Here is a 25,565-nt window from a genome sequence, read left to right as displayed (position 1 = left end):
CCCCCTGCCCCCCCGTTCCCCGCCGGCTCGCGCCGCACGCGCCCCTTCCCGCAGCGGTCCCCGCGCGCGGCGCCTCGCGGCGGCGTTCCAGGCCGAGCCCGCGCGCGCCCCCGCGCCGCCCGCGCCTTTTGTCTCGCCGCCCCCCCACACCCCCCCGCGGTCTCTCGCGCCGCGCGGGGGGCGCCGCGCGCGCCGCCGCCGCCGGCCCGGGCAGGGGCGGGGAGCAGAGGCGGGCGGGGAGCGCGCGCCCCCTGCGGGTGGCGGCGGGTGGCGCGGCCCCATGGAGCGGGTGAGCGAGGCGGGCGGCGGGGCCGCCGCGGGCTGCTACACGTACCAGGTGAGCCGGCACAGCGCCGACATGCTGCACAGCCTCAACCAGCAGCGCAAGAACGGCGGCCGCTTTTGCGACGTGCTGCTGCGCGTGGGCGACGAGAGCTTCCCCGCGCACCGCGCCGTGCTGGCCGCCTGCAGCGAGTACTTCGAGTCGGTGTTCAGCGCGCAGCCGGGCGACGGCGGCGGCGCGGAGGGCGCGGAGTCGGCGGCCGGCGCAGCGGCCGGCGGGCGGGAGCTGGAGATGCACACCATCAGCTCCAAGGTGTTTGGAGACATCCTGGACTTCGCCTACACCTCGCGCATCGTGGTGCGGTTGGAGAGCTTCCCGGAGCTCATGACGGCCGCCAAGTTCCTGCTGATGCGCTCCGTGATTGACATCTGCCAGGAGGTCATCAAGCAGTCCAATGTGCAGATCCTTGTCCCCCCCACGCGCCCTGACATCATGCTTTTCCGCCCGGGGGCTGCAGACCTCAGCTTCCCTCTTGACATGACCAACGGTGCTGCCTTGGCGCCCAATGGCAATGGCATCGCAGGCATGCCCGAAGAAGAGGCAGCACGGGCAGCGTTGACTGCTGCGCAGTCCTCCCTGCCTGTCCTACAGGGCGTGGACCGCCTGCCCATGGTGGCAGGGCCGCTGTCTCCGCCGCTCCTGGCCTCCCCTTTCCAGAACGTTGCTGCGAGTGCCCCCACCCTGGGCACAAAGAGGGGCAGAGGGCGTCCCCGAAAAGCCAATCTCTTGGACTCCATGATGTTCGGCACCCCCGGAGGCCTGCGAGAGGCCGGTATCCTGCCCTGTGGCCTCTGTGGGAAGGTGTTCACGGATGCTAATCGTCTTCGTCAGCATGAGGCTCAACATGGTGTGACAAGCTTACAACTGGGTTACATAGACATCCCAGCCCCAAGACTGGGTGAAAATGGTGTTCCTGGTCAGGACGACCCCGATGCGCCCCGCAAAAGAAGCCGGACGAGGAAACAGGTGGCCTGTGAGATCTGTGGCAAGATCTTTCGGGACGTATACCACCTGAATCGGCACAAGCTGTCGCACTCCGGTGAGAAGCCTTACTCTTGCCCGGTGTGTGGCTTACGGTTCAAGCGGAAAGACAGGATGTCCTATCACGTTCGATCTCATGATGGCTCTGTGGGAAAGCCCTACATCTGCCAGAGCTGTGGGAAAGGCTTCTCCAGGTAAGAGAGTACTGGTAAGGACCATGGACACCAACAGAAACCTAGGAAGTTGTCTTTCCTATCCCTTGGGAAACAAGAACAGTTGGTACTTACGCTAGTTTGACTGTGACTTCTTGAGAAGTGAGATTTCCATCATTCCACTGGGATGCTATTCTGCCCTCTCTTGAAAGGGTTTAGAAGTAATTAAGTCATAGAACTGGGAGGAGCTGGCTTCAGGTTCAGTGCTTGCCTGTCCTTGGGCAGATCGGTTTGTCTCTCGAATTACTCCTCTGTGGAATGGGTAATGGGTAGCGAAATAGGTACCTGCCTCACATCGGGGTCCTGAGACTGCTGACTCACAGCTGGTTTGAAGGTGCTGTTGAAGTGCGAATATTAATACATCGCAAGGTTATTCTTTTTCTTGTATCCATTTTAAATTTTCTTTTTCTTAACTTCCCTTCATTTCTCTTAGTTTGTAATGGTTTTTATCACCCAAATGTGAAGGAAGAGGTGAGATTTCAAGGGCTGCAGCGTCAAGTATCTTTTAATACATGGTCTTTGTGTCCTTTGGGTTTGCATCCTTCTGAAGGGGATCCTCTGTCTGCCCTGCAACATACGTAAGAGCCATGCATTTCATGTTGCTGATGTCGCTGTTTGTGGGAGTTAATTTAATAAGTAGTTTGATACACGTAGTTGTGTTAGTGGTATCTCGTAGTCTGAGTTAACGAATTCAAAACTTGTTGGGAAGTTTGGTGCTGGCTTTGAGGCTGGAAGTAGCGGGGGGTGGGGGATGCCTGCACTCCGTGTTATTTTCCACAGCAGTCGATTGGTTACAGCAGGAGGGAAGGAACCCCGATACCAAAACAAATCCAAAGGCTACTAGGTCTACAGTTGTCCCCACTGTACAGATGTAGGAAATTGTGTTCCCGCTCACTCTCTTTGACAGAGGAACTTTTTGTTACTGAAATAAATTTAAAAAATGTAGACTCTCGTTTTAAAATCTGCAGTAATTAAGGATGCAGCTTCATAAGGACTAGAAACATAGAGATGGAAAGTCATAACATGAACATTCCACCTATAGCTGGAAGTGGGAGTATTTTTATTGTTAAAGTGCTGCCTGGGATCACCTGCCAATTCTTATTATTTTTATTGACGCTTAAAGGTTTCTGCTGTTGTTGTATGAAAGGTTTTTGTCGACAAGGAAAAGTGCAAGATCATTGTTGAGTTCTCATTTTTCCCAGTAAGTTAATGTAAACAGGCAGTACTGCTGCTATAGAAGTAAACGACAAGTGTCTACACTTCTTTGTAAAACCAAAGTATGAATGAAAAGTGGAGACACTTTCTTTAAGTTTCAGTATCCAGTCGTGGAAGCAGCCAAGGGATTTTGGAAATCTGGTTCCGCCATCCTTTTCTCCACTCAGTAGTGCAGCGTGGTGGGCTGCCAGGCTTGAGGGGCTGGGAGGGACCCCAGCCTGTCTCTCTGGTTACACCGCTCCAGCCCGCAGGGACATCAAGGCAAGCAGCCTGACTGCCAAGCTGGTCTATTTTCTGTCTGCAGTGCAGGAATTCCATCCCGCGCCCTCTCATTGGCGCAGCTGGGGAGTTGGGGGAGGAGAGGATGGAGAACTTGTTTCCAAGCAGTTTTGGCCTCATACAATGAAAAGCTTTCTTGCCACTAGGAGAAACTCCCACCAGGAAAATCTGCAGCTATTCAGCCCTCTCTTCTTCGAAGTAGGCTTTACTGGTTGTGAAGATGATCTTTTTTCAGTAATGATTTGCTCTTCCATTGCACCTTCTAGTTGGGAACCTCACTGTATTTGTATTTCTGCAGTTTCCCAGCCGCACTGTGAGTTAGGACAGTGCTTTTTTATCTTGCTGGTAGGAAATGTGTTGCAGCAGCAGAGTTCAGTCAGTCTCGTTACACAGAGGTGCTCAAAGCTGGCGTTTGGAACACAAACCAAAAGGGTCTGATTTTCAAATATTCAGCAGCTGTAAATCAAAGTTGCCCCCATTATCAAGATCTAAACAGGATTTGGAAGGGGACATGCAGTCATGAAAACTGTAGCTTATATTCCCTGTTCGCTCTGCTCACTCAGTCATAATTTCTTCCTGAGGAAACGGAGATTTTTAGCGAGGGTGCTTCCCGAGCAGTGTTCCAGCTGCTAACAGTCTGGGTCTTGGAAAGCTGAATATTGCTATGCTTGTCATAGATGCACCACGGGGCTCTTCGCTTTTGTTTTGTTTCGTTAAAATTATGGGTTTATTCTCAGTACTTGTTTTAAGTGCTCTGTGTGTTTTCTCTCGAGGCCAGACCACCTGAACGGGCACATCAAGCAGGTGCACACCTCGGAGAGACCCCACAAGTGTCAGGTAGGAGCTGGCGGGACCGAGACCGACGTACGGGCAATCCTTGGCATCGTGTTTGTGTGCGCAGGCAGTTACGGAGTATCAGTAAAAATCCCACGTACGTGTGAGTTGGGATAAACATTTGTAGATGACAGCATGGGACAGCAAACGCTGCTTTACGTCCCTCCCATCTCCCAGCCCTTTGTGTCACCCATAGCGCTATCCTCCTAGCCCCTCCCCTCTACCAGATGTTCTCCTGCTGCTCTGTCCCAGGTTCACCCTGCATCTCTCACCCAGTCACCTTCTCCCCCGGCTTAGAAGCAACATCACAGACAACTCTCTCCACCTCTCCCCGTTTTTATCACAATGTTTGCCGACAGGAGGCTCTGACGATGACTTCATTTTTTAGAACAATTTCAAATAAAATTTGTGGATTTTCATAACTTGCAAAGATACTCTTTTTTTTTTTTTTATCACATAACCTTCAGAACATTGCACTGAGCAAAACTGGAAGCTTTTTTCTCTCCCAGGGGAACAGAGATGACAGCATCACAGTATCCTAGACAGTTATCGTCACGATGTTGTATGTGGCTTTTTACAGTTAATAAATTACTCGTTAGGGTTTGAAAGATCAAATCAAGAAATATATTTTCTAATCAACTTGCAGAGAGCTTTAAAAGGTGCCTGGAAGTATTAATTAAAACCAAAGCTCAGAATCAGCTTCCACTATCACCCACTGCCCTCATGTAGTCGTTGGGCAGACTTGTAACACATTTGTTGGCCGAACAGTCTCCAGCTCGGTCCCCCTCTAAAATATTTAAATAATTATTCATTTAAAGGCAGTTGGAATAAAGATGATTTTCAGTTTCTTTGAAGACAGTGAAGGTTAGGGGTTTTTTTTTCTTCTAAGATTTTCAACCATATGTCATGAACTTGCTCAGCCCTGCGTGGCTGCTGCTTCCTGGTCTGCTTTTTTTTTTTCCCTATGTCTTGACACACTTCTCCTATGTTTCCTCCAAATTATGAGAGTTTGGAAACATTTTGCAGCTTTAATATTACACTGCACATTTTTTCAGACTCCTAGAGCCACCCAAGGTTTCTGTTGACCTCTGCATGATCTGTGGAAACCCAGCACCTTTGAAATCAGGCCATGGAGCCTTCACGTTAATTTAGCTGCATATTCTATATAAAGCCTTAGATTGGTTTGAGCTTCTTAAGATGATTTAGGGGCTACAGATTTCTATAAATTGGAAAGTTCCACTCATAAAAAGATTTCACAGTTTGCGGATAGCAAGGGGTCTGGGTAGATGAACTGAGGGCAAGTATGGATTTTTTTCCATAAGTATATATTGGTATTTAGGTACAGAAGTGAATGTTCAGGTCCCAGCATAATCTTTTGCCAGGTGATATCAAGGTTACTGAATGAACACAGGTTATGAATAATGTTGATAGACATGGATCATCCTCTGCCAGTTGATGCCTGTTAATTTGTTCATAGGTTTCTGATTGATTTAAGAATATTAAATATAAACTCTGTCAGTGTGAATCAGAGGGTACAATGAGAGTGAGAAGGTCAAGAAATATGGAAGCTGAGATCATACAGCCAAGCGCAACTCGGTCTACTTGCACACATGTATTTTCTGATAGCAGTTTCTAAGAACAGTCTTTCTCATTATGTGTTGTTTAAAGTGCCATAATACTGTGTGCCTTGTTGATTTCAGTTAAAAGGTGCGGGCTATAGGGTACCAGCATCAGGACAGAGGTGGGGTTGTCATTCAGGTGTGGATTGGGTTTGAGTTTTGACTGCTTAACCCGCAAAGTTAATTTTTCGTAAATCTTAAGATATAGAAAATGTGTTAAGGAGCTGTCTGCAAAAACATGCTTAATATCCTGTCAGATTTAGGAAGTTCTCTTAAATATGCACAGATCTGCTATACAGGGTACAAACCACAGAAGGAACACCATCACACTAGGAATCTGTTTCACATCTGAAAGCTGATGTATAAATTGATAACGTTCTCCTTGTGTTTATCTCATAACTGGTTACACTTCTTTTTCATGACATGTATCTGAGCACAGAATCTGGCCCCTAAGAAGGAAAACGGCTTAATATTGGCGTGTTGTTTTGCCATTTTCCATTATCTTTTCCCGTTGATTTTGTTTGGCAGATTAGCTCCCTGCGAGAGCAGCCTGAGAAGCATCAAGCATCCTTTTTGAATGTTGAGTTCGTGTTGAAAATTCCTGTTACTGTCACGCTTTGTTGATGTTTGCTGCAGAAGAGAAGTGCTCTGTCAGTAAACAGGAAAGCTTTCCAGAACCCTCTATCCTAGTGGCATTCTTGGAAGCCGTGTTCTGTTACGATTTAACCAAAATCCACTGGCCGCTTACCGGAACCCTCATGTGTCTTGGCAAACCAGTGGGTAGTTGATGTTCTGTTGGTGTGGCATCACGGGACAGTTTTGGACTACCAAAACAGAGCGTGAAGGTGTCAGCCCAACTTCAGAATAAATAAAATGAAACTATGAGAAGCAGGACAGTTGCAGCTGAACATCATGCAACAGCAGTAGTTGTTAGTGCTCAGCATGTAATCCTGCACTCATCCCCCTGAAGCAACAGTTGTGCTTCACAGATCTTAAAAAAACTATACTAAATTCCAGCCCCTGTAGCACCAGATGCCAGACAAAGACCGGATCCCAGCCTTTTAATTACTGTTTAAATAGACTCAGGACAGGGAAGGCCCCCACAGAGACAAGGCAGCTGAGCAGTTGGATCCAAAGAGTTGCTGTGGTGTCCAGCCTTGACTGACACCAAATGGCACTCTGGATCCTCTCCCCTAGGTTATTGCAGTGGTGATTTAATCCGACAGTCGAGTACGTGGTGTAGGAGAGTGGGTAAGTCAGTTTTCTGGCCACAACAGGGTAGCTCAGTTTGCTGATGTGTCACAGGAGTGGGCAAAGCTGGGTTGTATGCTTTAGAGTGTGAGTGGTACCAAAGTTACGTGCTTCGTGGGAGGAAATGGTGGCCTAAAAATCTGTGGACGTGAAAGAACATGGGGAGAAAACTGGAGTTTGCTCCTTCTCAGAGGAAAAGAGACAGTTTGTTCTTCTAGCAATTTAAGTAAAAAAGAGAAAAATGCAGGTTAAATTAAAGCATAACTTTTGTCAAAGATCTAGTTATTTAAGTAAACCTAAAATTGGCACCCCAAGTCCAGTGCTTTTCCCATTGATTTCAATGCAGAATGAGTTTCTTCCTGTCCTAATTTCTCTTACTTCCTGCCTATTAGCAGGAAAATGGCAGCCACCATGGAATAAGCTCAGAGACATCCACATCCATAGAAAAGTTGAAACTTCAAGAGGTATTTCTTAAACAATGTTTTTTAAACTTTATATATATTATTTTTGATCTATTTATATACCTGTGCAATGTTTGATAGGAAAGCACTGGAGGGTTTTCTGCTGTGATTAACAATTGATTATAAATACTTAGCACTTATTTAGCACTTCACATCTTTTTGTAAAATAAAACTTTTTTTTTCTCTATACCTTTTATAAATATTAACTATTGGACCGTTAACTTTGGGTTTTCCTTTAAACCTAGTCCTGTCTCCCATTGTTACGATTCAGCTGAACTGCTTCTTGCTTTCTCCACTGGACTTAATTTTTTTGAAGCTTCTCTGCAGATATATTTACTATATTGCTTATCCAGGGTGAACTTCGCTCAGCTCAGCAGCAAGAGTGAGAAATCAAACACACAAATGGTTATATTGCCTTTCCCTAAGCTTTGAACTCGATAAGCTTCCAGTGGGACAGATGCAGCTTTGCTTCTGGCATCCCTGTGTTTATGTGGTTTATTCCCGGTCTGCGGTCCCAGTGTTTTGTGCGGAAGCTCACTGTGGCTCAGCGTGGCCAGACGTGCTGATGGTGGATCTTCTGGCTGCCATCCCCGATTGCCTTGTTACCTATCTTTAGTTGATACCCAACAGATGGGTTAAGAGTCAGTGCTGGAATCCCGCCCTAAGTGAGTGCTTCCCCCTAGAAACACTTCAGTAAAGCGCAAGCTGCACCTGTTTTGCCCAGCGCTGTGTAGTGAGATTTCAAACTAAGACAAATCTTTCACATTCTGAGCTTTGCCTCTTAATCTTAACTGCTCATAATTTAAGAGTCTTGGTGTGGTGAGTTCAGCTGAACTGTGTGTATCACAGAAATCCGGAGAATGTCACTACTGTCTAAGTTTGTCCCTGCCCACGGCAAGAGGATTAGAACTGGATGATCTTTAAGGTCCCTTCCAACCCAAACCATTCCATGTTTCTATAAAGTCCCGATCCTCTGAGGTGCTAGGCCTTGCGCTGGCTGCAGAGGAGCCTCAGCTCTGTCGGCATTTGGCACACTGAAACACCCCATAGGATCTAGCAAGGGGAAAGCGTGTTGAAATTGATAGGTGCTTTTCCGCTGCCTTCAATACCTTTTTAATTGAGTTCTTAATTAACTAAATTATTTGGGTTATCCTCTTCTGTATTATCAGTTTCACTTACTTGAAATTGTAATTTTGTAGTTGTACCGGGAGTGTTACTTTAACAAGTCTGTCTCTGTTGAAACAGTAGTTTACATGCTGATACTTGAAATAACAGAATGTAACCAGTTCCCCACTCACTCAGTAGTCTCCTATAACCTGTTAGAGGGCTCCGTTTATACATCTCAAACTTGCATTATTTTATATAAAGGTGGTATAACTGAAACACTGTACAGTCATTAATTCACTGCTGCCCACTTGCTCCGGTCATGCTAGGGTATGCTTGCCTGTTTTACCACTTGCGCTATTGAGCAGTGGTTCCAGACTGTGTCTTTAATACCCTGGTGGTGTATTTCCCTCCGTGCATCAGAGACAAAGCAAACTGTTCAGAACTGTTGGGCTGTTATAGCAGGCTACGTACGTGCATGCCTGCCAGTGCTGTGATTACAAAGGAGGGAGGGAGCCTGCACTCACCTCATCCTATGGATTGTGTCTGGGAAGTGGGCAGGTAGAATCAATATTATCTTATACCAAATCAAGCTTGTTTCCTGGCAGTAAGTGGAATGTGATACCTTGATCAGGGGTAAGTGATAAACCGATTACAGTGCCATACGCTGATACCTGCTCAGTTCTGAGGCTTCATTTGCAGCGTTTGTCTGCACTGCTGCTGTGGCACCAGGAGAGCTCTTTACTGTCTTTTGACACATCCTCATCCCAGCCAGTTCTCCGATGCTTTGTGTGTGTCTTCATACTTCAAAGACTTTCTGTGTGCTGAAGTGAGATTGATCAGATCAAGGAGTGAAACTTAGGACAATGACAGAGAGGACATTTTGAGTGGTCTAAAGCAATGGTAATGGCTCAGAAATGGCAGAATCTACTCTAAATGGAATTAAGTGGTTTGTGCTGTTTCTTTTGTTAAATATTACTTAAAGTTTTAATATCTTCATCCTCAGATAGGAGATCATAGAATCATAGAATCACCAGGTTGGAAAGGACCCACTGCATCATCGAGTCCAACCATTCCTAACACTCCCTAAACCATGTCCCTAAGCACTTCATCAGCTCGTTTCTTAAATACCTCCAGGGAAGGTAACTCAACCACCTCCCTGGGCAGCCTGTTCCAGTGCCCAATGACTCTTTCTGTGAAGAATTTTTTTCTGATATCCAGCCTGAACCTCCCCTGGCAGACCTTCAGGCCATTCCCCCTTGTCCTGTCCCCTGTCATTTGGGAGAAGAGGCCAGCTCCCTCCTCTCCACAACCTCCTTTCAGGTAGTTGTAGAAAGCAATAAGGTCTCCCCTCAGCCTCCTCTTCTCCAGGCTAAACAACCCCAGCTCTCTCTGCCGCTCCTCGTATGACTTGTTCTCCAGCCCCCTCACCAGCCTCGTTGCTCTTCTCTGGACACACTCCAGAGCCTCAACATCCTTCTTGTGGTGAGGGGCCCAGAACTGAACACAGTACTCAAGGTGCGGTCTCACCAGTGCCAAGTACAGAGGGAGAATAACCTCCCTGGACCTGCTGGTCACGCTGTTTCTGATGCAAGCCAAGAGGCCGTTGGCCTTCTTGGCCACTTGGGCACACTGCTGGCTCATGTTCAGTCGGCTGTCAACCAACACCCCCAGGTCCTTCTCCTCTAGGCAGCTTTCTAGCCAGACTTCTCCCAACCTGTAGCACTGCATAGGGTTGTTGTGCCCCAAGTGCAGGACCCGGCATTTGGCCTTGTTAAACCTCATGCCGTTGGTCTCAGCCCAGCAGTCCAGCCTGTTCAGATCCCTTTGCAGAGCCTCCCTACCCTCCAGCAGATCCACGCTTCCACCCAGCTTAGTGTCATCTGCAGACTTGCTGAGGGTGCACTCAATGCCTTCATCCAGGTCATTGATAAAGACATTGAACGGGGACCCAGTACTGAGCCCTGAGGAACCCCACTTGTAACTGGCCTCCAGCTGGAGTTAACTCCATGTACCACCACTCTCTGGGCCCGGCCATCCAACCAGTTTTCCACCCAGGAGAGTGTGCGCCCATCCAGTCCAGAGGCAGACAGTTTCTGAAGCAGAATGCTGTGAGAAACTGTGTCAAAGGCTTTACTGAAGTCTAAGAAGACTACATCCACAGCCTTTCCCTTATCCAGTAGTGAAGTCATTTTGTCATAGAAGGCTATCAGGTTAGTTTGGCATGACCTGCCTTTTGTATACCCATGTTGACTGGGCCTGATCACCCAGTTTTCTTGCATGTGCTTCATGGTAGCACTCAAGATTACCTGTTCCATGACTTTCCCTGGCACTGAGGTCAGATTGACAGGCCTGTAGTTCCCCAGATCCTCCCTGCAACCCTTCTTGTAGATGGGGTAATAGATCTTGTAGATAAATAAATCTTGTAGATGGAGATAAGGCTTTACTACTCTATCTTGATTTAAGTTTTACTGTCTGTATAATGTTAGAGCTGTTTTCTGCTTTCTTAATTCTTTTGGGAAGTAAGATCACATTTTGGGCAGTACTTTTGTGATCTGAATTTTGCTTTTGTGAGAAAATGGTTTGTGCATCATCATGTCGTGTGTGTGTGGTTGCACAGGGTGTAAGTTATTTAAAGAATACCGAATGTATTGGACAATATCAATTCTTTTAGCAGAGCAGATGAATCACATGGTTCTTCTTGTATCTGCAGACCTGTAATGCTTCCTTTGCCACCCGTGACCGACTGCGCTCACACCTAGCGTGTCACGAAGACAAAGTTCCCTGCCAGGTGTGTGGGAAGTACTTGCGAGCCGCGTATATGGCCGATCATTTGAAGAAACATAGTGAAGGACCAAGCAATTTCTGCACTATCTGTAACCGAGGTAATGAAGAAGCTGTTTTTTTTTATTTCAGTGGGATGGGGCAGCACTGGAGGGAAGCTGAAAGGCTTTGTGACGCTGTCTGCAAAAGGACGAGGTCATACTATACATGTGTCCATGTTTTTCTAATGGAAGGCTTAACCTTTTTACATAGCTGAAGCAAATTGTTTCTGGACAGTTTTAAGATTTTATTTGCTAAAGAGCAGATCCCTATAAAATAACCATGGTACTTGAGTCTTTGCATTCAGTTTGGAAGAAAAATCTTTGAAATACACACCAAGCTGAAAATTATACACTGTACATAAATATCTACATTATATGATCAGTCTTGCTTAACCTCCTGGTGCAGCAGAAGAGTCAAGCTGCTTCTCCCTCTTCACCCAATGAATTGCCTTGTAATAACAGATTTCTAAAACAAGTTTTGTAAAGAGTGCTAGAAATGAGTTTTACCTTTATTTGAACAGATACAGCTTTTCATAGAATGCTAGAATATCTCAAGTTGGAAAGGACCCGTAGAGATTATCAAGTCCAACCCCCTATTCCTCATAGGACTACCTAAAACTAAACCATACGACTAAGAGCTGTTGGAGCTTTTCCATCTGTATGTGGTACTCTTCACTTAAAGAGAGTTGTAAATTTAGGCTTTGTGGGATGTAAAGCAAGCTGGAAAAATAATTTTGACTTCTTGGTGCCTTTTTCTGAATGATTAATACACAACTTCAAAATACACTGTTGGCTCGCATGGGGGTACAGACCGCTGAATGTGTTGGAAGAGGTTGCTGGTGCGTTTTGGGATCTTGTTTTTTCTAATGAGCCATTTTTTGATGATGTGTGTTACCTTTTCTGATTTAAGAGAGGTGAAATCCTTTGAGACAACAAAGCTGTTCTGTGTTTAATGTCAGAACTGTCCAGGGAACTTTTGGATAATGAAGAGATGATGGGCAATGAAAGACATTAAATTGCAAGGGAAGTATTTCCATCAGTGGAAGTGTCAGGTCCTGGCAGTGATGTTAACAGTGTGAAGGGAAAGGCATCTGGGCTGGACACCTTCAGATTCTGAAGCTCCAGGTAGATGGTACAACATGAAGCCTGGCCTCCATTTCAGCTGAAGGCTTACTCTTATCCCAATCATTTTTGTGGTAGCAACCTGGAGGATGCTGTCCAAGATCCAGGCACCATCTTGCTCTCCTTCAGCTGATCATGGTGCCAAGCAGAAACTCATAGGGGTTGGGAAGAATTGTGTTTTTTCAAACATCTGTAAGCTTGAGTTTCGACCTAACTACCACTGGATGTCACTGCAGCCCTTCAGGAACTCAGCCAGCGTGACAAAGGCAAGTCTGGTGTTCAAACAATGAAAGCACTGCATTATTTATTCACGTTTTACAGGCTAAGTGTGCAGGGGAGATTTGAATAAAATGTGCACTTTCCTGCAGAAGGATAGGGAAACTGTTGTACAGCAGACTTTAAGCAACTGCTTTCTTCATACAATTCGTGTATTTCATGTGTGTTGTCAGAATTCAGTCTGCTGTGAATTTCAGTTTTACTGGGGAAAGGTGATTATTCTGATGAAGGTGATTATTCTGGTGAATTATTGTTAAGTATCTACCCTGTGTTAAAATTCCTACAAAAGGGAAGTTACAGACTGGATTTGTCAAACAGCCGTAGTATGAACTCATTGTTATGTGCAGTGAATTTTAAATACAGATTTATGATCCATGACAGCAAAAATTTGAATCCAAAGTGTTCTGGAATCAAATCATAATGTTCACTGTTTTAAGTAGATATTTAAATAGATGTCTTTTAAATTGTAGAGTGTGGCAAGATGAAGTAAAGTGAAAAATTTCTGAATTTGAACACCTATTTGGTAGCACTGGTGCAGTGAGAGGCCACGTGCCTCGCCGGGCTGCAGCTGTGCCATGACGGGGTGCTTGCACGGTGGGGTTTGGTTTATTTTTCCTTAGCTGATGTGCTGAGGAACTGCTGAATTGGAGCTTAGCTTGTTCTGGATATAGGAACTGTCGAGCCCTCGATATAGGAATTGTCAGGCTCTCAATATGGGAATTGCTGAGTCCTCGATACAGGAATTATCAAGCAAGAATACCCAAGGTGCTTGTAGAGAGATGTTTGGATGTTGGCCCACCAAAAAAAGCAGTGGGTGGAAAGGTGACTGTGAGACAGCTGCACATGTCCCAGTGTTGGAGACACAGCTTGGAACGCCTCAGTGTACCCCAGCAGGCTGAGCGTCTTTCTGTGGAACTTCATCAAGTGTCTCATGTTCTCCTAAATGTTTACTGGATTTGGGAGATGGGGAGCTCAGTACTTAGCTGGAATCAGCAGCCGCAGGCTTGCCGTGTCACACCTGTGCCCATCTGCTGAGGCCATTTATTTATTTATTTTATGAAATGGCAGTATACTGTCCAAAAATTGCCATCCAGGTTATTTTCTTAATTTATGCTTCGAATAAATATGGAAGCACCTGTTTTGTTAAATGAGGGAAGTTGTGCAATATAGTTGTTTTCTAAGACTTTTTTTTTTTTAAGAATTTTTCTAAAGTGGTCTTATGGAAACTAACCCTCAGTCCTCACTTTTTAAGAAAAAGTATCTTTAATCAGTTCAAATAAAAGACCTATTCCTGCTATGTTATTACGTTATCTTTTGTTGCCATACTTAGGAACTTTATTTGCTTGTATGGGCTTTTTCAAAGACCCTAAGATCGATTATGATGGCAGGTCTAGAACTGGTGCAGCTCAGAAGATTCATTTTCTGTTTCAGACACGTATGCATTGTTTGTTTCATAAAAGTCAAATTAGGAAGGGTATAAATACTCCAATGACAAGTTAGATGGAATTTTTCTTTACACTAAGATGAATCGTGTTATATTTCCTGGTGGATGCAGAGTTGATTAGAGCAAGGCACTCTCCAGATGTTCCACATTGGAATTTTTTAAAAAGGAGCATCCCGCAGTGATTTATGGAGCCTGTCTCCTTGGAGGTGTTATCTGAAAATCGAGGAATAGATCCCATTTACATAAAGCGGATCATTTCCTCTCTATGCATGTTTTTAGTATTGGTTCCTCTGTATGAAGAAGTAATCTGCTCTGCAAAGGTGAGTATGGGTAAAGCGATAAATACATTCCTTCTTTGAAAAAATACCACCACTTCCTCCTCTATATTAGCCTGGCTTCTTGTTTAAAGACATTTTTAAAAGTAAGGGATTATTGTCTATGAATCCCCCATCTTCCTAGGACAGGCATGCATAATGAAGGTCTGGTGGGAAAAAGAAGACCAGTGCTAAGTGCTTCAGAGAAAAAATAGGGTAGAAACAACTAAAAAAATCTCACTTTAGGCAGTGTCCTGTGAAGTGGTGGCATTCTCACTGCTTTGGTGGAAGTTGATGACTCACACGTTCATCTGCCAAGCGCATAAAGGGGAGCTAGCACTTTGCAGGCAGTTTTGATTATATAAAACAATGTACTCTACAAATAGAAATTGCAGAGCTCAGAAAAAATACTGTATAGCAGAGATTACAGCTTCAGATTTTCCTGTGTAGTACAGAAAACTACTGAATACCTGTATGTGGTCCTTACTTGGTGATTGGCAGAGAGAACTGAGTGCGTTGCTATGTGAAGAGGCTCACACGTGGTTATTGGACACACATATGAAGTAAGGGAGGTGCCTTGTCGTGAGGAGTATCACCATTGTATCGGCACATCATGTCCTCTTCTCTACCAGTCAGACAAGTGGTCTTTCCATGCCTAAAGTGAGTGTTTGGTGTTTAGAAAAACATATTCTGTGGCCCAGTGAGATGTGCAGCACAGTATTTTGTATTCAAGGGCAGGCCTGGCATGATTTTGGGAGGACAACATCTGTACATGAATTCCCTGAATGACCCTGCCTAGTTGATTCCGCTCCATTGTATTTTGAGTGTTGTACATGCCTGGTCCCTTCAAATGTGATGTCTCTCCAACTTGGGGTCATTACAGCAACGGTCTCGTTGGTGTTCTGCAGTCTGTCCTTTCCCCTTGGGATGCTGTGGAGTTCTGTCCTGCTCCTCAGGTCCTGTGCATCGAATCCTCAATGACCCCTGGGTGATCTTTAATCCTGGCAGGTTTGGTAGAGAGATTTCCTGTTGGTTAGGCACAGGGAATTCTGGTATAAATCCACAATCATGGTAAAATCTAGCACTGGGACTAGGAGCTGCTATCAGAGCATCCACCCAGGATGCAGTATTGGTTCTACATCCTTCCCGATATAAAATATTATATGTCATCAATGTCAATGCAGCTATAGCACTATTGAAATGGCTTTACAGAAGCGTATCTATTCATATTTAAAGCAAAGCATTGCTATGAAAGTTCTCTTGCGAGGGCTTGTGTTATAAATGCTGTATTGGTTTAAAAAACCGTCTAGGTATTGGGTTTTCTCTGTCCAGAAAGGGAACCTTGAGCTCTGTGTCTGTGATGGTAAAACTTGTGTTCTTAGTTTTTAAAGGAAAATGTTTAGAACATGAAAGTATGATAATATTCTGTGCAAAATTTAATAGAGAATTAAAGTGGTTGTTGATGGACTTACTTGTGTAGGCAGTCTTTAAAACTCTGTCTTCTTTATGCCTTACATATGGGCCAAATGTATGACTCGCAAATCTGATTATGATCTGAATTTTAAAACATTCCAAAATATATGTGATATAGTTGATTGATTAAAGGAAAGGGCCATATTTGTGAGACTTCAATAACAATTTAAAAAAGCACATGCACAAATGTAAAAACCTGTTTTGTTAATAAGTCGGTTGTTTGAAATAAATGTTTTTAATGTGAGTGGTTTGGACTTGCAAATCAGAGCTAACAAATACTGACATTTCGTTTCAGGGGTTTTTTTGTTAACTGCTGACAAAATATGAGTTTTAGTCTGTTTTTTAAAACTCAGGATGAGCTGAACGGACAAAATGTATTTCAAATATTACTATGAAACAAAATTTTATACCTTGAAGCTCAGTAGTTTGTGCCTTTTGGGAGTCATGTAAATACTGGAAACCTGAGGGGAAAGCGTACCAAATAGGATGCTCGTAACTGGCATTCCTTCGGATCTTAGCAGCACAGAGGATAAACTAATTTGGACTGTCTCCCAAAGTATTATGAGATGATTAAGGCATTTTTTAATTAAAATAAATGAAACAGCATAAAATTGGTGAAGAGGCATTGGTGTCTATTTGTGTCATGTCTCTTTTGCCTTTTTCTAGGTTTCATGTCATCAGCTGAGTTTATTCCATAGAGTTTTTCTCCTCAAGGAGGCTGTTCTTTCATTACGACTTCCAAAAAGCAAATGAGGCCTGATGAAAGGTGTGCTTGGCATTCATTGCCCAATGGTGCCTGGAGATCCTCCTTGGGCACGCTGTAGTAACCAGAAATCCAGCTCACGTAACAGCACATTTGTTATAGGGAGTAGGAGCCAGAAATAATTAAAAGAACAGGGAAGGCAGACATGTGTCTTTGCTGCTGGCAGGATCTCATCTCCTTTTATCTTGTTTAGGTTTCTCCTCTGCCTCCTACTTAAAGGTCCATGTTAAAACCCACCACGGTGTTCCCCTTCCCCAGGTCTCCAGGCACCAGGAGTCCATCCCGAATGGGGGAGCAGCGTTCCACTGCGTCAGGACCTATGGCATCAAAGGCAAGAGACTCGCTGCTCTGCACCTTGCTGCTCTGTGCAGAGCTTTGTGTTGTGGGTTGTTGGGCTGGGCATGAGGAAGGGGGAGAGGAAAGGACAGGGAAAACACTGGAAAGATGCTTAGGGAGATGCAGAGAAATTGCATAGCATGGTACAGCATATAACTCTGTCCTCGGATAGCTGGGGGGAAGGAGAGGGACACAAGAGTATTTGATTTTTTGGCAGCTTCTTTGATGTTAGAGATTGAAAAAGCCATGTTAGTTCATCCTGACCATCTTCCTAGCAGCAATCAGCATGTGAATTTTGCCTGAGGGATGCAAATCCTTGTCCATTCCTTAGTCCCACTACACTTGAGTCTCGCGTTAGCCAAACTGTTTCTGATTCGGGGTGAAAGAAGGAGGAGTCACAGAATGCAGCTCATAAAAATTCTTGAATGGTGAAAGCAGTATTCATCTTCAGGTTGATGAGGAGCCGTGCAGCTCTCTGTAGTTAAACTTACCCTTTTAATCCTGCTGTTGGGGAGGAGAGATAGAGGGTGGTAATAGTTCGCTTACTTTTTGGGGGGTTTAATCTGCATTTATCTCCTGGGGAAAAAAAAGATTTTTTAAGAATAGCTAAAGAGTATTTAACTTCGGATACGTAAATCTTTGTGTTAATCTGTGTAGATTTTTACTTGGTTTGAGCTGTCAGTATTCCTGGTGAAACTGAAACATCAGAATAGTCTTCAAAATCATGATTGTCCCAAAAAAGCTTTTTTTTTTCCTTGCCCGGGAGAGCACAGCAGGCTGGGTTAAACAAAGTCTGTGCCAGCAGAAAGCTAAGGTTGTTTAATTTTTTTCTGTTGAAGTCCTGATAGAGTTACCACAGAAGCCCTTTGGTTTTGGGTGGTGTGCTGACTTAACAGAGCATTACTCCAGCTCAGTGGTGTATTGATTTCATGCATATCCTGTTTGGTTTGTAATGCCGAGTCCAGAGCAAATCTGTCTTTTGGGTTGTGCCAAGTGGTTCTTTGGTCTTTCAGAATTAACACTAGATACAGCTTATTTGTATTCAGAGACCTGTTTAGGGAGCACGTCTGGGTTTCCCACGCTCATTCATATGCAGTGAGCAAAAAGTATGGACAAACTTCCTTGGCTTTCTGCCAGCGGAGAATGGGAACACTCTGGACATATCAATGGCTTGGCCCGGATATGTATACAAATGACATAAAGAAAGGAGTGTCCCTGGCCTCCCTCCTGTTTCACGTCACAGCAATTCTAAATTATGAAGTTGACTTCTAACAGTGTTGCACTTACTTGTAAAATAGAGTTCCTCAAGGCTAAATGGAATTGCGCTTCTAAAATTGCCATAGCTCATTGCTGTTTTGCTGAATTTCCAGTTAAAAACTCATCGTTACACCTGTCCTTTTGTAGTGCCTGAGGTATAAATGTGCTGAGACGCATTTGGGTTTCAAAAAAGTGTTGTGTAAACCAAAGATCCATTATGTATTCATTCAGTATCATGACAAATTCATAATAAAACCTGGATGTGGCTTTGTATAGAGAAGAGCTGTGGTCAGGGGCTTTAGAATACGAGGGATTGCAATGTTAAGTGTGTATCATTCTGTCATGACAAGAATTAGTGAAATTGGGTGGCAACCATATCATATATTTAAATGCACATTAAATGATTCTTTGGAGGGAGATAAGACTCTGAAAACATCTCTTTTCTTTTTCCTGTAGAAGGCCAGAAATGCTCACATTCGGACCCGATTGAGAGTTCTGATTCATACGGAGACCTCTCTGACACCAGTGACCTCAAGACTCCTGAGAAACAGAGCACCAACGGGTCCTTCTCATGTGACATGGCAGTCAGCAAAAACAAAGTGGAGACGGAAGGAGAGAAGAAGTACCCTTGCCCTGAATGTGGCAGCTTTTTCAGATCTAAGTCTTATCTGAACAAACACATACAGAAAGTTCACGTCAGGGCTCTTGGTGGCCCACTGGGGGACCTCGGTCCTGCTCTAGGATCCCCCTTTTCACCCCAACAGAACATGTCTCTCCTGGAGTCATTTGGGTTTCAGATCGTCCAGTCAGCGTTTGCGTCATCCTTAGTGGATCCAGAGGTCGACCAGCAACCAATGGGGCCAGAGGAGAAATGAGATCAGCTGGCTCTTCACAAAGCAAAGCAGCAGTCTGGCTGTAATGATAAGATGCTGTGAATGAACGAGGAAATAATGAAATTTGGTTCTATAGCTGAGAATTTTTTATTCATTTTAGCTTCCCTCTTTGTCTCATGCCTATTCCACCTTTAAACCTTCCCTGGAGAGAGGGAGAAAGTGCTTCTGAGCTGATCAATTACAGAAGATGGTGACCTTGAATAGGAGATATGTCCTAAAACACCAAATGGAGTTTTAGAGGATGCTGCTGGTGTTTCATCATGATCTTCTAGGATAAGTAAAAGTTGCCAGCACTGATCTGAGAATTAGACAGTCCTAGTGACCGAGGCACCAGAGGAGCTACAGCTGCAGGGCACTCTGCTTCTGTTCTCTCTCTATTCCCCACCTTCCCTAACTTGCCTCAGAAAAACAGTAAGTTTTAGAAACAGACCCATTATTGACCCATTATTGAATATAACATTAAGAAAAATGCCCTGTGGTACCTAGCAGGTTACAATGCAATTGTCCTTTCAAAAACAAAAATTTAAAGAAGGTGAGAGAATTTGTCCCCCTTCTGCCATTTGTGAGGCTGTGAGTGCTGCAGCAGAACTGAACTGCTGACAAAAATCACCATGCAGAACAGGTTGGTTTTGTTACTTTTAATGATTAAACTTGCTGTCCGTTTTTTAATTCTCTATTATTATTATTATTATTATTTTAGGACCTGTTGTAGTGAAATGCTACTGAAAAGCCAGTCTAAGGCAATACACAGAGCACTCTGAAAACAGCAGTCACATTAGGGTTAGTATTAATTTTTTTTTAAGATGTACCATAATTAATAACTTGGCTAGTTGGTTGTTTTAAGTCTATGAAAGAAATAGTTTTATGGAAAAAAAAAAAGAAAAGAAAGGAAGGAAAAACACCATTGCAGTCTGGTTGACTGGTGCTCATTTTTCATATAGGGAGCTAGGGTGTAAACATGCTCAGCTATCGGGTAACACTATGTACCACTGACTTGTTTAGTGTGAATAAACCCAGGGGTTTATTTTGGGGTGATTTTGGTTAATTGGGTTGGACTATTAAAGAAGTTAGTACGTAACTTTGCATCCCCTTGTTCTGTCTGGTTTTTGAGAAACTTCGCCACCTGTCACAAAGGTGTGCAAACGAGAACCAGTAAATAGGGCAGTAATCTCTCTCTGCATGGTACCGCACTTCCAGTGACCTGGGCTGTTTGGCTGCAGTTGTGTTCTCTTGATATGCCTCTAGTCAGATTTGCAAAAGCTGGTTGTACTCCTTCCTTTTCCAGAGAAGGGAGTTTCTACTATAAGAGATGAGAATTGCAAACAGCGTCTGTCTGAAAAAGAATTGATTACAGAATGCAAAGAAGCTGGTCTCTAGGCTGTTGGAGGTTCCATTTGATCTGAAAGAATGCAGAAATAATGGGGTTTTTTTTGACCCTCCTCTTCCCATGTAAGTTGTCAAGGTCTTTATGTACCAAATCCAGGTATAAATGTTGTTTAATTAACACAGGGTTAGGAGTTAGGAATGCTCTGAGTTATAATGATGGCTCTGTGGTTGATGCCCAAAGTCACGTAGGTCAGCTCACTAATTTGTTCCTTAATTCCTCATCTTTGAAAAAGTTTTCTCACACTTGCTGTCAGGTTAATGAACAAAGGCTTAAGCAGTAATTGGGTAAACAAAGTTGCTGTGTGTACTGAATACATCCAGAAAGGTCCTCCTGAAGAGCCCCAGTCCCACACCAGACTTGCATTCTGTGAAACAGTAGCTGTCTCCACTGTTAAGATGGTGCTGGAGCAGGACAGACCGCGTCCTGCAGGAGACACGTCTGTGTGAAATGTGAATGCAGCCACAAGCTGCGGTTGGGCCACAACCTGTGTTGCCCAGGTGCTCCTGATCTAACCCCTGCGGCTAATGCAAGACTGTGATAAGACACATTTCTGTTTTGGTTTTGTGTTAGAATTATAGAGCCTTTTGTGAGCATATGGATTTTGGAATGGTGCCCTAAGTTCTACAGACTTAGAAGCCCCAGCTTCCTCTTCTGAGAAGCTACTTTTTTGTACTTGTTCTCGAGTATTATAAAGCAAGGATAAATAATCAATGGCTTTTTCTTTATAGCACCAGCACTTTCTAACTTGAGAGCATGTTGCAGTGGACTTTTGCTATAAATCTGTGTTGTGAGACTGAAGAACATGTTGTTTTCCATTCATCTTCCTCAAGAATCCCTGGAATAGTTATGAGATGTATTTAAAAGGGGGGAAAACCAAAACAAAACAACCCGCCTTCAAACTAAAGCTTTGTGGAATTTCTATTAATGTACTGGTAATCTTAATTGGAAAATGGAAACAGGACATTTGGGAAAGGTAAGATAACATTTTAAAACACCTTACAAATCCAGACCATCATGAGATGGCTTTGTAAATTGCCAAGCAAGTCCAGGTACAGGAGGCTTTCCAGTCAGCGTAACAATTCACCAGGATTAGCAAATGCAGTCACGGTCACTCTGATTCACTAGCGGCTCACATTTAAGCCACCAGGAAAGTTTGAATTGAAGCTGTATTCTGAAAGATGTAAGTTTGTGTCCCTAGTGTTCCTACATGCACTGAGAGAGGGTGCACTTGTTGCAAAATTCAACTCCGAAAGCCAGGTTAAGGATATAAGATGTTTTCAGCCTACACTGAGCTCCACTGACATTGGTGTTACCAGTGGGTTGGATTTTGGCTGTGTGTGTCTGAATTTAATTTTGAACACTACAGAATTTAACCTGATGAAAGAAATGAAAAGCCTTGAACTAGAAAGGAAGCTGCCTAAAACACTAACTCTGCATTTTGCTCGTCAAAGAAAATGCTTACTAAGTTGTCATGAATACATTGAATGAAAGCTACTTACTTCTCAGTCTAGTGGACAGGGGAAACAATCGGGCAGGACGTTAATGATCCTGAAATGACAGTCCTGGGTCATCCTGATGTAAAAGGGTGAGATTTGCACCAGCCCAAGAGACTGGTGTGGATTCATGCCAGCAGTAGGCTGGGCAGATCTTTAGCAGCGATGTATTTTCAGAGTGTTTTGCTTCTTTGGGAGCATAGTGTTCCATTTTGGATAGTAATGTACTTTCAGAAATGTCTGCTTTTCCTAGAACGGAAGACAGATCCGAATAGAAAACTCAGCCTTGTAAGTTCAATTCAGAGGTAGAAGGGGAAATGATTAACATGCCTTGAGCTGCAGGCTCCCTTAACTTCTCTCCATTCTGTTTTTAATTGGCATATCAGTGTGTAGATGATAGTTCTCATGTTGGGCCAGCCCTCCTTCCCTTGTCATCTTTGGTGGGACTGCAGTTCAGTGCTGGAGTCTGCACTTCCCTACCAGGAATGGAACTGCGGTTCATTCAGTTCATTCAAATTTTGATAATGAGAGTTACAGTATTTCTTTGCGTTATTGAAGTCCATTAAACCCCTCAACTGAGGCTCAGGCTCTTGTGTATTTAGTGTGATGAAAACATCTTCAAACATTTATAATCTAACCATTAAAAACAGACAAAAAAGGAATATATACTCCTAGGGGAGTGAGTGAATAAAGATGGACTAAAAACCACTTGCATGCATGCTTAAGTCTTCTGTTGAATGTAGGGGCACAGACTTATTGTCAGGCTTCTTTGGATGTCTGAATTGACCTTTATATCCTGTTTTTCTACAACAAATGCAAGGTAAAGCAATGTAATGGGACTTTATTCCATACTGAGTTGAGTGACTTGACCTTGCATTTGTCATGTGCTAGATGTGTGCAGTCAGATGTGGTGTAGCTCACCTGATGCATGGTAACGTGGTGCCTGTGAGCTCGTAATCTGAAGTGATTTGCCCATGTTGACATGGGAAATTGATAGCAGAACCAGAAACTGAACACAGATTTTTCCTTCTCTCAATCCAGTGCCTTAACTCTGGTAGGGCAAAGTAGTCTGTGTTGGGGGAGATGATTGTTTTGTTTGTTTTTAAAGCCTAGAACAATAAGATGGTGTGGAATTGGTCTTCCTGCCAATCTTTGGCATAATCACAAATGCCCAGTCGCAATTTTAGACCTGTTTGAGTGCCAGTGACTTGGGGAATATTGATTTCCCACATATTCCCTTAAATTATTGTTTCCTCCCTCAGCTGCTGTCAGCAGTAAGGAATGACTTGAATAGAAGAGCTGTGTAACTGAATGTCTATCTAACTCAACTAATTGAATTGATAGTATGAAAGCTAACCTAGATTTTGTAGGCTCTGTTGTAACTTTAGTGTCTTGTTTTTTCACTAAATCTTTGTTCTTAGAAATCAATATCTGAACTTCTGTCTTGAGACTGGAGTGGGGTGCCACCTCCAGCTTTGATTTTTTTTTAAGGTGCTTGCTTGAGGAAGTAGATGCCAAAGTAAACTTGAAAGGAACTCCAGACTTCAGTGTTGAAAAAAACAAATGGAGGGCAAGAGCTGTCTTTGGATTTCATGAGAGATAAATGGACAAAGTAAAAAAGAGCTACCAAAATTTTCAGTAATGAAACAGAAAAGGCTTTTCTTTATCACCCACAAATATAATCAGATATTTTCAATTGTTCCGCATGGCAGAAACTCTGAGAGCAAATGCCAAACAAAACCACAGAATGTGTTGGCATTCTCAGCATTATGAATATACCTTAACAGCATTACAAATATTTTAATGTATTTTAAGCCAGCTTTTTGCCATCCACCGTTTGCCTGGGTGCAGTACCTGAGTTTTAACTGAACAGAACACAAGCTCGCAGTGAATCTCTGAGCTTATGTTCTTTGTTCCACCCTGAAAGACAAAACAAATGAGCAAATGGGAAAAAGAACCCAGTAGGAGAACTTTGAAGGGAAAACATATTCTGAAAGATTCCTGTCTGCTGAGAGAGTCCTGTTTTTTTATCCTGAGCATCCTTTTCAAAACAAGATCCTTCAGCTATTGTGAATGAGCCTTTGGGAACAGATCTGGCTTCCAGCCCACTCTGCTGCTGGTTGTCCCTGTAAGGAGGCTGTGTGTTCTGAAGCACAGAGCCTGGACCGCAGGGAGGCAACACTCTGGTGCTGCAGCTGGATGCCACGTCTGCTGTGGCAGAGTCAGCAGCAGCACTGACATCGTGTCTGCCTGCCTGCTCCTGTGGCATCTTCACCCTCCACTTGTTCCTATGTCAGTGCCTGTGCCTGCTCTGCAGAGTGCTGCTCTGCAAAGAGCCAGAAAAAAAACAAACAGAGAACTGTTTGGCTAAAATGAAAAAAAAAAAATCTTAAAACTAATTCTGTGACCTAACTGCAAAGTGGTGCAGAAGAGGAGCAGGACATCTGGCTGTGAGGGGTTGTGGTGATGGCTGGAATGGTTCAAGCATGTTTATGAAAAGCCACAGTTGTTTGCTCTGTGGTAGTGGATAATGACTGCCTGATTGTGAAGAATTAACATGGTGTGTCATCTCTAGCCTCTTCTGTTTTGTTCCCGTCTTTCAAATCAGATTATGATAACCCTTGGGTACCCTTGGGTAAGAAAGTTTCCAGATTCCATTGACATGCCAAATTGTGCTGCTGAACTCTGCTACAAATGCTTGGCCTCACTGACTTCAGGCATAATGCAAAGTTAAATATTTGGCCACATTCTACCTGAAAGGTGAAATATTTGAACTAATTTAAATATTGCCTGGCATCGTTGATCTGCTCTCAGGTTTTGTGTGAATTAAGCTTTTCCTGGTTGGCTTCTCTACTTGTACTGCAGTTTTGGAGACCTGGAAGTGATCTGAGTTGAGATGTGCTGGAGGAAGGAGGTAACTGGTGTCTCACTGATGTTCCAGTGACTCTCTCCCAGCTCCTGGGTTCCATGTGGACCATGGGATCACTTCACATGGCCACTGGCAGCCATAAATGCTCTTGAGTCACATAGTGAACTTGGGTAAGTGCTTTTACAATATGTGTCTCATGCTTGCTAATTACTTTTTGGCTGCTGCATCTATAAACTGGTGCCTTCTCCAGGCAATTTTTACATGCCCTCTGCGAAGTTTTCAGACTAACTGCTGGCTCTTAAACAGTCAACCAGGCCTTGCTGTTGGGCTCAGAATTTCTCTTCAGTACTCTTGTAATCTGGAAGTTTGCTGCAGTTAGTGCAAATACACAGTGTAAGAGAGAAAATAAAAGGCTGTTCTCTGATGTCATGTAGAGTGAACAACTGAAACGTCAGTGCAGGATGAGCCAGGAAAACTGCCATTTTTCCCTGGCTGCATGCCATATGGAAGAGACAGTGCCTTGGAAGGGAAGGAGCAGAGAAGTTTGCCACTGGCTCTGATGAATCCCAATCCTGCTACTGAAGTTGGGAATCCTCCCATTGTCTTCAGTGTGAGCAAGAAAGGATCTTAGGTGAGGATGGATGACTCTTTCCCTACTTGAATGAAGTCTCTTGCCTATTTATGGGCCTGCTTCTATTGAAACCAAGCCTGTTTTAGCCTTTTGGGTTCTTAGGGACCTGTTTGTATAAAGCAACTTACCTACCTATCTTTTTTTTTTTTCCTATTGTGTGTATTTTTTGTATGTTCTGTTGGA

General features: G+C 43.9%; 1 protein-coding gene across 3 annotated transcripts; it reads left to right on the top strand.

The window, feature by feature from the left end:
* The first annotated feature begins 222 nt into the window (after positions 1–222).
* On the top strand, positions 223–25,565 carry PATZ1 (POZ/BTB and AT hook containing zinc finger 1). 3 transcript variants are annotated; one of them, XM_054082566.1, is made up of 6 exons: positions 223–1,518; positions 3,804–3,867; positions 7,127–7,198; positions 11,013–11,184; positions 16,710–16,847; positions 18,566–25,565. In XM_054082566.1, the coding sequence occupies exons 1-6, from the start codon at positions 281–283 to the stop codon at positions 18,982–18,984; spliced, it is 2,103 nt and encodes a 700-aa protein (XP_053938541.1). In that variant the 5' UTR covers positions 223–280; the 3' UTR covers positions 18,985–25,565. The 3 variants fall into 3 exon arrangements, with proteins under 3 accessions (XP_053938541.1, XP_053938542.1, XP_053938543.1); XM_054082567.1 differs by lacking the exon at positions 7,127–7,198; XM_054082568.1 differs by lacking the exon at positions 7,127–7,198 and having other exon boundaries at positions 16,775–16,847; positions 18,566–18,746.

Source organism: Cuculus canorus, chromosome 17, assembly GCF_017976375.1.
Source record: "Cuculus canorus isolate bCucCan1 chromosome 17, bCucCan1.pri, whole genome shotgun sequence".
Lineage (NCBI taxonomy): Eukaryota > Metazoa > Chordata > Aves > Cuculiformes > Cuculidae > Cuculus > Cuculus canorus.
This window is presented reverse-complemented; position numbering and strand designations above follow the sequence as displayed.

Coding starts and splice junctions, on each gene's coding strand:
- PATZ1 (XM_054082566.1), top strand. CDS start 281: ATGGAGCGGGTGAGCGAGGCGGGCGGCGGGGCCGCCGCGGGCTGCTAC. Junction 1,519..3,803: donor TGTGGGAAAGGCTTCTCCAG/GTAAGAGAGTAC, acceptor TTTTCTCTCGAG/GCCAGACCACCTGAACGGGC. Junction 7,199..11,012: donor AAAAGTTGAAACTTCAAGAG/GTATTTCTTAAA, acceptor TTGTATCTGCAG/ACCTGTAATGCTTCCTTTGC.